Raw genomic sequence first — 13,831 nt, 5'->3', positions numbered from 1 at the left:
GGATAATTGCTATGTAGCTGAGGCTCCAAATAAGGCAATCACCCAACGTATTAGATATCTATTGCTGAGTAGAAAATTACCACATGTGCACATGCGCTCTTATCACCCAGGGGCTTCCACATACAAAATGGCAGCAAGAGAATATTCTAACAGGAGGGTGAGAGTGAGGGTGAGATGAGAAATTAAGTCTGCAGAGCAGGAAAGGAATCCCAATAAAGAAAGATTTGGGTTAAAACAAGAGGTGAGTGGACTCTAAACTAGTTTTATTTTCCCACCTGTAAAATTGTAAAGTCTGTTAAATAATACGCCAGGTTCCCAGGCTCTAACATTCTAGAGTTCCATTTCTCCATTCTGCTTCGATCCTTCCTAGATACAGGACAACTGTTGATTTACCTTCTTTGTTAGGTGTGTAAGGAACACTTACAATATCTGTGAGATGACAAAGAAAGATCCTGTTGGTGCAGAGAATAGGAGAGGGTATGTGACAGCCACATGGCTCCTTTATAGAGTGTGTGATCCTACCACATCTACTGGCAGAGTATCTGTCAAATAATCAGTCCCCAGTGTGGTCAGGGTATTGAACATGAATTGTTCTAGAAAGTAAGGAACAGGCCCAAAATAAAACTTTTTATTGAAGAAGTAATAAAACATCTATGGAAATACATCCTCTCAGCTATTGCACATGAGTATTTCTTAATTCTGTTGAATGTAATTCAAAAGCAAATGAAGCACTCCAGAAACATTCTTCATGACACATGCAGATGTCTGCAAGGCTCCTCTTCTTTAACCATAGAACATGCAGGAAAAATTAATCATTTTGGCTCATAATACATTAAATGAATAATTATTAGATTTATTTAAAACACCCATATCAGTCTTCCCCCATCTTGTCTAGCAATGTAACCAGCTGTTACTCTTCAGTATGTGTGTCACCATCCTGGCATTGGGGTCAAACTCAAACTGTGATGATCCACTGAAGAAATAGAAAAATCCTGTAAATATAGAGAAGGAAAATGATGAGACATCTTCAAATATGTCATTTTGCAACATATGTAACTTAGATTAAGTACAAGTTAATAATGGATGGCATTTATTAAGTGATTACTCTATGCCAGGCAGTGAGCTAAGTGCTTTACATGTTTAGCTCAATTACCCTTACAAAAAAGTGTAATGTGTTATTAATGAGAACAAAACTAAAAATTAGGACGGTTTTGTAATTTTAACAAGGTAGCATCTGTAAGGAAGGATGGAGGGAGGACTCCATCTCATCTGACTCCAAAAGAAGTGCTCTAAAACATTATGTTATACTGGTTCTAAATATATAACATTCTATAATATTTTAAAATCTTGTTTTCCTTTCTTTCCAACCTCTTCTCTTCTGCTAGGTCCTAAATTACAGCTTAGGAGACAACTAGACCCAAGAGAATCAGACAAATGATAAATGAGCCAGAGGTCCATTTCCTGCTTTGCATCCATCATGGTTAAGTCATTTTAGTAACAAGATCATCAGCCTCATGAGCACTGGATTGTCAAGCACTGGCAGCTCCCGCCAAAGTTCCTTCAGAGTAATCAAGAACAAGTTTTGCTTTCCTATTTACCCATTACCATGAATCACATTTTACCTATTTTGAGCATATGGGAGGGCTACTATTTTTTTTACAAATGACTAATGTAGGAAATTGCAGACTGCAACAGAAGCCCAGACAAGGCTCCCCCGGGATGGGATAGAAGAAAAGGGACAACAGGATGGGATAGAATAGAATGACAACCAGCCATTAGTAAACTTGACTCACACAGATTGTATTTTTATACCAACATAGTGACCTGAAAGATAATGGCTTCTGTGTGAGAAAGTATCCTTTGATTTTATGTGCAGGTATGAAACAGAGACTTGGAAGTCATTCAGGAAACACACACACACACACACACAGACACACACACACACATACACACAATTTAAACCCACTTTGCATAAATTGGAAAGTTAAGATTTTCAGGAATTTGGAGTAAAAAAGATATCAGACTGAATGATTTAAAAACGGCTTTGATTCTGTACATCATTTTGAAATCATAAAAATGCCTGGAGATTCCTGCACTGACAATGAAATAAGGGCCTTCTTACCAAATGCCTGTAATACCGCATCGACCTTAGGCTCAACTCCTGGAAAGTCATCAGCTATTAGTCTAGGGAAGCCTTGCTCCATGGACTGGCTATTTTCATCAAATCTAAGCCAAATGAAAGAAATACAGTTCAATGTTGTGTAGTAGTCCCATTACACACAATGTTATAATGTGATGTTAATTTTCCAGTGTGGAATCCTAGACAAACTTTTTAAGTTGTGTAAAAAAGTGTTAAACATTTTTAGAGCTACAAGAATAGGTTACTTTCCTGGGCTTACAAGTTTAACATAAAACAATATTTTCCCAGAAACAGGAACATTCTGTCATTTTACAGAGGTAAAATGTATGTCTGAGGTAAATTTTCTAAGCCTGGACACACAGAACCCAAATTTCTATGCGTCTACCACAAATACATAAAGACTGTGTAGACATAATATGCAAAATGAATTAAATCACTTAGCTGAAAATAAACCTCTGGTTCTCAGTCACACTGGGACCCTGTAGATCTTGTCTCCAAAGCCTGCCACACCTGGGCTTCCTATGGCAGCCACATGATGACTGGAAACGGGATAAGAAGGGAATGTCTTTGGACCTCAGCTGGCCTCTCTTGATGTCTTTTGGTGTCTGAGTATATGGCCCAGTGATCACCGCTCTGAGAGCCCTTTGTATCCAGGAAGTAGAACAATAAGCTGTCTTCCTCATAATCATAAATTTTGAAGTTAGAGAAAATTAGAGCGTGGGGGTAGGGAAACATCCTGAAAGAAAGAAACTAATTTTCTTAATCAGGCTTCATAGAAAGTCCTTTCTCTTGCATCTCACCTCCAGTATTTGTCCTCTACAAAGAAGTATGTTTTCTTCTTTTCCTTGTCAGAAACAGCTGCATCAATTTTCCTTATGTTTGGAGGAAAACCCAGGGTATGGATACCTCTTGGGTAACCTGCTTTTACCTCATTTCCTCTGATGGCCCAGAACTCATTTCCTGTTGAAAAAATAAATCCAATAAATTTTACATGAAGCCATTGATTTTAAAAATGATTATAGTGCATTGTTGTGGTAAAGAGGAAGTCTTGGTTTTAATTCCAACCTAATAATGACCAGTTCACAGCCAGTCTTTAATAAATACTTCCTGAATGAGTGAGTGAAAGAATGAATAAATGAGTAGGTAACTCTGATTCATTGCCCTTTCTGTGGCTTATATATTTGTATCTATAAGTTATAGTTTATTTATAAATCAGTTTTAGTTATTTCTTATAATTGCTGGTGACTTTTTAACCTGAATTTCTCACCTAGACTTCTCTCTCTTAAATTTCATACCAATAGATCATTGCTTATTGTACACTTCCTTTGGGATATTTCACAGTCACCAATTCAAATCTGTGCTTCTTCTGAACACTATTGGAATTCATTCAAATTCTAGTGAGTTAGGACAATAAAATCCCATCCATCTCTCTGCCTTTACTTTGTTACATCACTCTCCAGGACCCTAAGCCTGAATTCCCTCTTCACACTACTGCCAGATTCACTAATCTAAAATGTCCATCTGCTGTTTATCTCTCTTGCTTCATCTGAACTGAATGACTTGTATCTGTCTGAGCGGTTCCAGATATGCTCTTACTTGGCAAAAACAATTTCTTCTTTCTTAAAGACCTTTGTACTTCCTGTACACCCAGCCAATCTCTGCACAGCAAAAGAGAACTTCAAGACCCATCCTAACATCACCTCCTCTAAGGGATCTTTGCTGAGCCCTGGATATGAGTCAGATGCTCCCATGGCACCCTTCCTTCTCTCAGTACCAGCACTTGTCATACGTAGGCTGCCTATGGCTTCATCTCTGCTGCCCCTTCTAGAATATGAGCCCTTTTCAGTCCTGACCTCCACTACTGAGCATAGTGTCTGACACAGTGCAAGTGACACGTAAATGTGAGATATATTACTGGATAACAATATGTTAGAGTTATAATTTTTTACAATTTCTATTGCAATTTCACATTCATTTAATCTTCACAAAAGTGAGATTGCCAGAAATAAACATTTTTAAAATCTTCATAAAGCTTGACATTTAAAAATATTCCAATATCACCTATAAGTCTAGGGGAAAATAAAATGAGAAATTAAAGAATTAAAATGGAACAAAATGAAAATACTGCATATCAAAATTTGCTGAATAAAAAAGAAGAAATGGTTATTTATAGGTATAAATGCTTATATTAGAAAAGAAAAAAGTTACAAGTTAATAAGGTAAGTATCAAACTTAAGCTATAACAATAATAACAGGATCAATTAAAAGTAAACAAAAATTAAGGCAACAATAAGGATATGAACAGAAACGAGTTAAATGGGAAATCAAAATATAATATAGAGAATAAATAAAGCCAAAAGTCAGTCTTTTGAAAAGATCAGTAACATTATCACATACATTATGAGATTGATGGAGAAAAAAAGAGAAAGGCAAAAGGGTTCAGTATTGGGAATGAAAAAGAGAACAAAACTTCAGCAATAATTCAAATTACAACAAAATAATTTTCCAAAACTTTTACTGATGGATTTGAAAACACACAAAATTGGCAAATTTTAGAAAACATGTTAACAAAACTGACTCAGGAAGTAATAGAAACTCAAATAGCATATTACTAATAAAACAAATTGAAACTGTAGTTTAAAAATCTGATAAAGAAGCTGCCATACCTGAATAGCTCCATTAGTTAATTTATCTCTCCCTGAACTGATACTACATCTTACTGATTAAAGTTTTATAACATAGGGCTTTTCTCCTTATCTAATAAGATGGGTTCACCAGGAGCATCCTGGCTATTCTTGGCCTTTGCTCTGCTGTATAAATTGTAAAACTAATTTGTCAAGTTCCATGAAAAATCTTTTGGCATTTGAAATGAAAATGTCTTGTATCTGTAGATAAATTGACATTTTTACTATATTGCATTATTTATCCATGAATATGGAATACCACCTATTTACTTAAGAGGTCCCTAAAATAAAGTTTATAATGTTCTTTGTACAAATTTTATTTAAGTGTTAGCACAAGGTCTTGCAGTAATCTAAACTTTAATATAATGGAGAAAACTCATGTCGATAAAATTTTCACAATAGGATTTATTCCAGCAAGTTGAAAATTCTTATATAGTACTCACCTTTAAAAATAAAAACAGTATCCCTGCTATTAACTTCATATGCAGCATCCAAATATGACGGGAGAGAGGGCCAAAATGCAGAAATCAAATGAAATTCAGGTTCAGAGTTCCAGTGGGATCTTCGCCAAAAATATCTGTAATACATAAAATTACTTGCAATTGTCTTTCTCCTTTAGCTATGTGAAAAAAAGTATTTAAAAAAAAAATCCATGCTAATTCACCCATTCATAGAAATCTATATTAAACCATCCTCCTGCATGTGATTCCAGGGTAATAAAATTGATGGCAGGACTTGTGACTGGTTCCAATAAAATTATTTAGCTTGGTTCCATTCTGAAAGTCCATAAATAGTGTGTATAGTATGTCCTAATATTTTAAAAAATATTATGTGTGTATTGATGCTTGTATATGAATAGAACATTTCTGTAAAGAGTTAAAGGAAATTGGTAGCAGTGGTTGCACATGTGAAGGTAGCTGGAGGACTGTAGGCCAAAGACTGGAGAGAGATTTTTTAACTCTGTATCTTTTGGTAGTGTTTAAATATTGTGCCACAAGCATATATCACTTTTTTCCAAAAGTAATTAATTTAAGTAGTAGCAATTTTTAGCAAAGGGAAAGGTTCCACCCTGTTTCTAAGGATTCACCAGTGCTTTCTGAAGAAGTTCCATGATTTATATTTTAAAAAATGAACAAAACAGATATAATTCCCTGCCTTAATCAAGCTTACAGTCTAGAATCATCCCTTGTAAGTGTAAAAAATGACCTGGACAATTCTAACAGGATGTTAAAAATTCAACAAGAACTAGATCTGAATGATTTTAAAATGTAGAGAAAATTTTGTATTTAAAAAAATCTCTGTCAAGCAGAAAAAGTAACTACTAGGTACTAGGTTTAGCACTGGGATGACAAAATTATCTGTACAATAAACCCCCATGACACGAATTTACCTATGTAACAAACCTGCACATGGACCCCTGAACCTAAAATAAAAGTTTTTTTAAAAAAACCTCTATCACATTTCTGTTTTCCTTTCTAAGCACTGTACATCAAAAGAATAAATAGAAAAATATAATTTTCTGGTCTGACCTGTCTTTAAAGAACAGATATTCTCCCCTCAGAGTGCTGATGGCATCGAAGGACAAAGCAGGGTCGCATTTGGCTGGCGTCCCAGATCCTGAAGGGACGGATATTGTGGGCACCAGGGGTTCCTCAGTAGAGGCAGGGGGAGGTCCTAAAGGAGACAGATTTGGGGATGCAAACATTTAAAAAATGTGATGCATCTGTCAATTTGTATGCCTTTCAAACATTCTCAAAGTGCTTCAAGCTAAATCAGAAATACTTTAGGTAACATTGGAAAGCTTTCTTGAGGACTGTCATTGTAGAGCTACAATGCCTAATTTTTCCAGCGTCACTCACCGTAGAGAGACTGAATGCCATTCACATCATCTTGTGAAAGGCGGAACCGGACCAGCTCTGTGAATGAATTGTAGAGTGGGTACATCAAAGCTTCAGTGTTGGCTGAGTGGAAGAGCCCCAGGGAGTGGCCAAGTTCATGAGCAGCAACGAGGAATAAATTGGTGCCTGTATGACAACCATAAATGTTCAGAATCCACCAGCTATTTATTCAGTAAATACACATACAGAACATATGCCAGCTGTGCAGGCCATCCTTGAAACCATAATGTCTTTTCAGTATTTGTGAATTGGTTCATTGATTGGCATATTCCATACTTTATAGAAATTAATGTGTTTTTCAAGTTTGACTTTAAGTCAATATATAAGACAGTTTTTCAACATATCGCTCCCTAGATCCCTCCCTGGTCAGGAAAACTAAGACACTTTTCCTATATTGACAAATGAGAAGCATTATTTCCAAAGATTTTTTTTTGAAAGGACAAGACTAATAGCATGTCAATAAATATAACTCTTCGTTGTCTAAAAGTAAAAAGTCATTGTTCAAATTTAGGAACATGTGCCAGTTGCAACCTCGGTTAAAATTAATCATATAACATTTACGTTGCTCCTCAAACTTTTAGGCCACAAGACTGTAGTTATTTCTTGTGGAGTTTAGTCTGATTTGCTCTTCCTCCTCTTCATCATACTCAAGTAATTGTTTTTTTGAGACAGTCTCACTGTGTCGCCCAGGCTGGAGTACGGGCTCAAGCGATTCCCATGCCTCAGCTTCCTGAGTAGCTGAGATTACAGGCACGTGCCACCATGCCCGGCTAATTTTTATATTTTTGGTAGAGATAGGGTTTCACCATGTTGGCTAGGCTAGTCTCGAACTCCTGGCCTCAAGTGATTCACTCACCTTGGTCTCCCAAAAGGCTGGGATTACAGGCATTAGCCACTGGTGCTCAGCCATAATAAAATAATTTTGGTTGTCAAAATCTTCCCAGTAATAAGTGCCATTGGATGTGTGCAATCTTTAGTTTAAAATAGAAACATGCCCAATAACAGTTTTCTGCAGCACAAGCACAGCTAGATTCAGCTTTTTAAAAAATATTATAGAGTTTTACTGAATTTAGTAGTAGATATTATTTGACCAAGGCTCCAAGAATTGTGCAGAAAAGAACAATCGTTCAAATAAAAGGCAATCATTTCATGCAACACAAATTTCAGTCTTGTGAGATAGAGTCTCACTCTGTCGCCCAGGTTGGAGTACAGTGGTGCAATCTCGGCTCACTGCAGCCTCCATCTCCCAGGTTCAAGCGATTCTCCTGCCTCAGCCTCCTGAGTCTTGTACTCAGGAAAGATGTTCTTTGCATTTACATTAAAAATCCCAGGCACTCTCAGAAATAGTGATTGTTTCAACAGTGTGTTTCTAAACTTCAGAAGCCATTTTAAAATTAAATAGCATACAGTTAATTTTGTTGTTATGTTTAGATGTAAAGTGTTTCAAAGCCAATTTAGGGGGAAAAAAACCCCATCTAAGCTAGAGATAGTGACATGTTTATTTAAAAAGATGACCTAACAGTTTTTTTTTTTTTTCAGTTCCTGGCATTTTCTCCTGATCTCTACTTTTAAGTAAAAAGGAGGCCAATGAGAAGAAAGAAAGAAAACCTAAGGGCAAATTTTAGGATTGAAACTGATTTAATGGAATTCATTCTACCCTAATCATGTCATTAAAGTGATGAAAAACATTAGTTATGCTGATCCTCAAACCCCACAAGATCCTGAGTTGTGGAGATAAGTCTGAATGGCTTTTATAATATTGTACTTGGTGGGGGCAAACATGAAAATACAGACATTTTATAAAATTCTTCAATAATGATGGAAACAAACAGTACTTCTGTTTAAAGCTCAAGCAATAAAAAAATTCAGTTACTAGTATATTCCATTTATTGCTTATTCTAGATAATCCAATTATTTTTGGGTAGGATTAGACATTATTCCTGAAATGTTCCTGAGAGGTTTACGACCCACCTGATGCATCTTCTGTCCATTTTTCATCATCATCAAAGTGGATATCTCCATAAAGCCCAGGTCCAGGTGGATAGGCATGAGCCAAGCTGTGTCCTGAGCCATCAAAAGGGTAAAAGTCCCCATGTTCTGATAGGGAAAAAAAATTAATGGAAATATAAGTGTTCAGAATTTATTTTTACCCTGTTCCAATAAAACAACAGTAGATGCTATAGTCTGAATGCTGGTGTCTGCTGCAAATTCATATGTTGAAACTCCATATTCACTGTGATATAGTATTAAGAGGTTAGGTCTTTAGGAAGTGATTAGGTCATAGGTGCTCTGCCCTCATGAATGAGATTAATGCTTTTATGAAAGAGGCTTGAGGGAACCTCCTGGCCCTTTCTATTGTGTGAGGACACAGAAGGTACCATCTATGAAGAATAGGCTCTCATCAGACACGAAATCTGCTGACACCTTAATCTTGGACTTCCTAGCCTCCAGGATTGTGAGCAATAAGTTTCTGTTATTTATAAATTACACAGTCCAAGGTATCTTGCTCTAGCAGTCTAAACAGACTAATACACCAGATAAATGGATGCTGTATTTGATTACCTTTAACTGCAAAAGAGATCATTATATCAGCTTCTCCTTCATACAGCCTGGAGAAAGTGAGTGGAGTCACCTCTTCCCAGACTTTCACAGCTTTCTCAACAGCAGAATCAACAGCATCTCTTGGCAAATCTGGTGTATAATTCACAATCCTGGAGGAGAAAAATTGAAGAGGCTATTATTTTCTCCTGCCATTATGAAAACTTGTTAAAGAAAACTTTGTGTTACTTATCCAAATATGACAAGTAACTTATAAAGTTTCAATATTATGTGAAAACTACTCTGAACCATTACCTGTATGTAAGGTGGGTTTTCCTCCACTTCGGGATGCCAGGAAAGGTGTGGAAGTGACCAACGTCAGGAACTCCACACCTGGGCTTGCGCATCACCTCCAGAGTGTCAGAGTCCAGCTTCCCTGTTGCTGCCAACCCAAGGAACTTCTGCATTCGCCGGATTTTTTTAACAATGAGATTACTCTCCTTTCTTCTAAACTGTTTCACATCTGTTTTGAGGTTGTAGTAGTTTTCTAGGTATTGCTAATGGAATAATGAGTATAATTTTTAGGTCATTTTTTACGATTTTCTATCACTTACCCAACTTTTATAACGCATCTTAATTTTCCTCTAGTTTCTTAAAACAAAAGTCGATAACACATTTAATTTGACTTTTTTCATTATGACGCCCCATTTCATACAAATTTTTAAATTTTATTGCAGTGTTAGTTTGCTAGTCAAGTAAGGAATTTGGGATTGGAAATTCAGGTCTAGCATTACTTTTGTTTGTTTTTAAAGAAACCCTCCTTTAACATAGTTTTGTGAAAAGTTAGAATACTAACCTTTTCCACTTACATTGTTATTATAGACTTAGTTTAAGACTGAAGTGAGGTAAACTCTTTTGTCCAAATATGACAAGTAAAATATAAAACTGTTACCTGTTGTGATTTAAAGATCAAACTTAGCATGCTCCCCCTCCCCAATAATTTTAACTAAACAAATTCTAAAGCCAGAAGGGTTTCATATACTCTCCATGTGTTCTTTTCACTTAGCCACAAATATACTGCTATTATTTTATTATAACCTTATATATGCCCTTTCTGAAACTTTCTTTTCTTCTCTGTTAACTTAAAAATAATTTCCACCTCCAGCCTGCTAATTATTCTCTGGTGCTACAGTTTTCTAACAAAGTGATCGCTAGTCTAATCATCCTGCTTTGTGTTGGAAGACCAAGTAGACACACTTGGGCTGGCCAGTAGTTGCATTAGATGCCACCATTAATTACCTGGGCAAGATCCCTGTTGGAGTCCTCCTGTTTTGCTGCCCCACTCAGAGGATAGGCAGAGCAGACTGGCAGACACAACAGCACAAGGAATACAAGACGCATCTTTCTCACTGTCCTTGTCTTCTCTGTCTACTGGGCTTCTAGCTCTACCCGCTAGTGGCCTTTCTTTTATACAGAGACAATGCTTAGATCACAAACAGCATGATTCATGCATATATTTTTTAAGTCTGAATGTTCACAAACTTTTAATGTAATGGTGATACAGCCTACTTTGGTATTTTCCTTCAACCTTCTAAACTTGAAAGAATGATTAATCCCCAGGAAATGATTTCTGTGTTTGTAAAGACAAGAAAGAATTGACTAATAATTCATATCTGTGTATTTACCTAAAGAGAACTGGCAAGGTTGGTAAAATGCCATATGTTTAGACATTTTAAAATCAGTGCAATTTTCTTTTAATAAGACTATGTTTTAAACTTAAATATAAGCAGGTAAGAATTAAGTAGGTCAATGGAAACAAATTCCAAATATAGTTGTGGTCTAACTGTGGGAATTACTATCTACAAAGATATTACAACAAATATTTCACTTACTGAGTCTTTGTTTACAACAGCTATTACTGATTTTCAGATGGATTTATTGGCCATGGAGTAGGGGTATTGTGAGAAGGACATGGAACATATAGAGAAAAGAATGCAAAGAGTGAACCTTTGGTGTTCACTCATTCTCCATTTCCCAGTGTATAATTGTGTTCAAAGTAACTGCTCCATAAAACTTGTTAAATGGAAAAACTTAAACTGCATGTTAGTCCACAATGGTCCTTCTACCTTCCTCCTCTTCTTTGCTTTAAAAAATTCTTTTCATCCTTTCTTTCTCCTCTTAAGGTACAAAGGAGGAGGTGGATTGAGACCTGTAATGGGAAAAGATTTCAAATCCTCCATTTCTTTCACATGTATAACGATCTACCCCTACCCACAAATAGTATTTTCTTTCTTGTTTTCTCAGTCAAATAAAATGCTTTTTACACAGTAACACAGTAAGTCTGCAATAACTGTTTTGTCAAATTAACCTGTTAGTATAAAGAACCCTGAAATTCTTGTAGTAAAGAACTATGTTTTTCTCTTGCTAAAGATAAATTAATTCTACCATGTCTGAAGTATATAATTGCAAAGTGATGAGAGATTAAAATAATAAGTGTGCAGGAATGGTCTTTTCAGTATCACCCACCATCCACACCCTACTTAGGGTAACCTGGACAGGTGGGACTTCCAGGAACCAAGAGGCTCTGAGACTTCCAAGCCAGAGTTGGGGAGAAACTGGGATATACACTGAGCCAGCCAAGTCAACTTGTAGCTTACTGTTGCCAAAGAGTTTGCTCTACAGTGTGGGCACATCGGCTTGAATATCAGAGGGAGAAGGACTGATAACCAGACTCAAATGAAGTCAGCCGGACATTGAGCAAGAACAGTCAGGCACTGCATAATGTTTCAGTCAACAATGGACCACATGTATGATGGTGGTCCCATATGATTATAATGGAGCTTGATATGGTTTGGATCTGTGTCCCTGCCCAAATCTCATGTCGAATTGTCATCCCCAGTGTTGGAGGTGAAGCCTGGTGGGAGGTGATTGGATCATGGGGGCGGATTTCTCATGCCCATTTAGCACCATCCCTTCGGTTCTGTTCTTGTGATAGTGAGTGACTGAGTTATCATGAGATCTGGTTGTTTAAAAGTGTGTAGCACCTCCCCCCTTTCTTTCTTCCTCCTGCTCTGGCCATGTAAAGTGCAGGCTCCTCTTTCGCCTTCCACCATGATTGTAAGGTTCCTGAGGCCCCCCAGAAGCAGGTGCCACCATGGTTCCTATACAGCCTGCAGAACCATGAGCCAATTAAACCTCTTTTCTTTATAAGTTACCCAGTCTCAGGTATTTTTGATAGAAATGCAAGAACAAACTAATACAGAGCTGATAAGCACTCATCAGCTATTGTCATTGTAGCCATCATAATGTCAGAGTACAATGCATTACCCATGAGTTTGTGATGATGCTGGTATAAACAAGCCTACTGTGCTGCCATATAAAAGTCTAGCACATGCAATTGTGTACAGTATGTAATTCTTGATAATAGTAATAAATGACTGTTTATGCATTTACTATACATTTTGTCATTTATTTTAGAATGTACATCTTTTTTTTTTTTTTTAAAGTTACCTGTAAAACAGCTTCAGGCAGGTCCTTCAGAAGGTATTCCATGGTTAGTGCCCTATACACACATTGTTACCATAGGAGATGACAGCTGCGTCAGTGTTATTGCCCTGAAAGACCTTCTAGTGGAACATGATGTGAAGGTGGGAAACAGGGATATTGATGATCCTGATCCTGTGTAGGCCAGGGCTAATGTGTGTTTTGTGTCTTCACTCTTAACAAAACAGTTTAAAAAATAAAAAAAAAATTAAAGATAGTAAAAAGCTTATAGAATGAGGATATCAAGAAAAAATATTTTTGCACCTCTGAAATGTTTGTGTTTTAACATAAGTGTTATTACAAAAGAGTCAAAAGTTTGTTAAAATTAAAAGTTTATAAAGTAAAATGTTACAGTAAGCTAAGGTTAATTTATATTGAAGAAAGAAAAATATTTTTATAAATTTAGTGTAGTCTAGGTATACAATGTTCATAAAGTCTACATAGTGTACAGATTCACTCACCACTCATTCACTGACTCACTCAGAGCAACTTCCAGTTTGGCAAGCTTCATTCACGGTTAGTGCCCTATATAGTTGTACCATTTTTTATCTTTAATACCATCTTTTTATTGTATTTATATATGTTAAAATATGTGTAGATACACTAACACTTATTATTATGTTAAAATTGCCTCCAGTATTCAGTTGAATTTCATGCTGTATAGGTTTGTAGCCTAGGAGTAAGAGGCTTGCTGGGCATGGTGGCTGACATCTCTAACTCTCAGCTACTTGAAAGGCTGAGATGGAAGGATCACTTTCCCCAAAAAATTTTTAAAAGGCTATACCATATAATCTAGGCATGTAGTAGGCTGTACCATAGAGGTTTGTGTAAGTTTAATCCATGGAGTTTGCACAATGGAGAAATTGCCTAAGGAACTGTTTCTTAGAATGCGCCCCCATTGTTAAGTCACACATGACTGTGTATAATTAATTCAGGCCATTATTTTGTCATCTATAAAATGGGGTGGATGTAACCACACTCACAGGGTTAATATGTATACTTTATGCTGGGGAACAAATCTCTTTTTA

The 13,831-nt window shown here is 36.4% G+C and overlaps 1 protein-coding gene across 1 annotated transcript; it reads right to left on the bottom strand.

The window, feature by feature from the left end:
- Positions 1-601: 601 nt before the first annotated feature.
- MMP10 (matrix metallopeptidase 10) lies at positions 602-10,701 on the bottom strand. Its single transcript, XM_017850101.1, has 10 exons — positions 10,560-10,701; positions 9,576-9,817; positions 9,285-9,433; positions 8,694-8,819; positions 6,684-6,848; positions 6,354-6,498; positions 5,268-5,401; positions 2,941-3,100; positions 2,123-2,226; positions 602-992 (listed from the first exon to the last, which is right to left on the bottom strand). The coding sequence occupies exons 1-10, from the start codon at positions 10,659-10,661 to the stop codon at positions 892-894; spliced, it is 1,428 nt and encodes a 475-aa protein (XP_017705590.1). The 5' UTR covers positions 10,662-10,701; the 3' UTR covers positions 602-891.
- Positions 10,702-13,831: the final 3,130 nt, after the last annotated feature.

This window comes from Rhinopithecus bieti, unplaced genomic scaffold, assembly GCF_001698545.2.
Source record: "Rhinopithecus bieti isolate Rb0 unplaced genomic scaffold, ASM169854v2 scaffold_33302, whole genome shotgun sequence".
In the NCBI taxonomy this organism is placed as follows: domain Eukaryota; kingdom Metazoa; phylum Chordata; class Mammalia; order Primates; family Cercopithecidae; genus Rhinopithecus; species Rhinopithecus bieti.
This window is presented reverse-complemented; position numbering and strand designations above follow the sequence as displayed.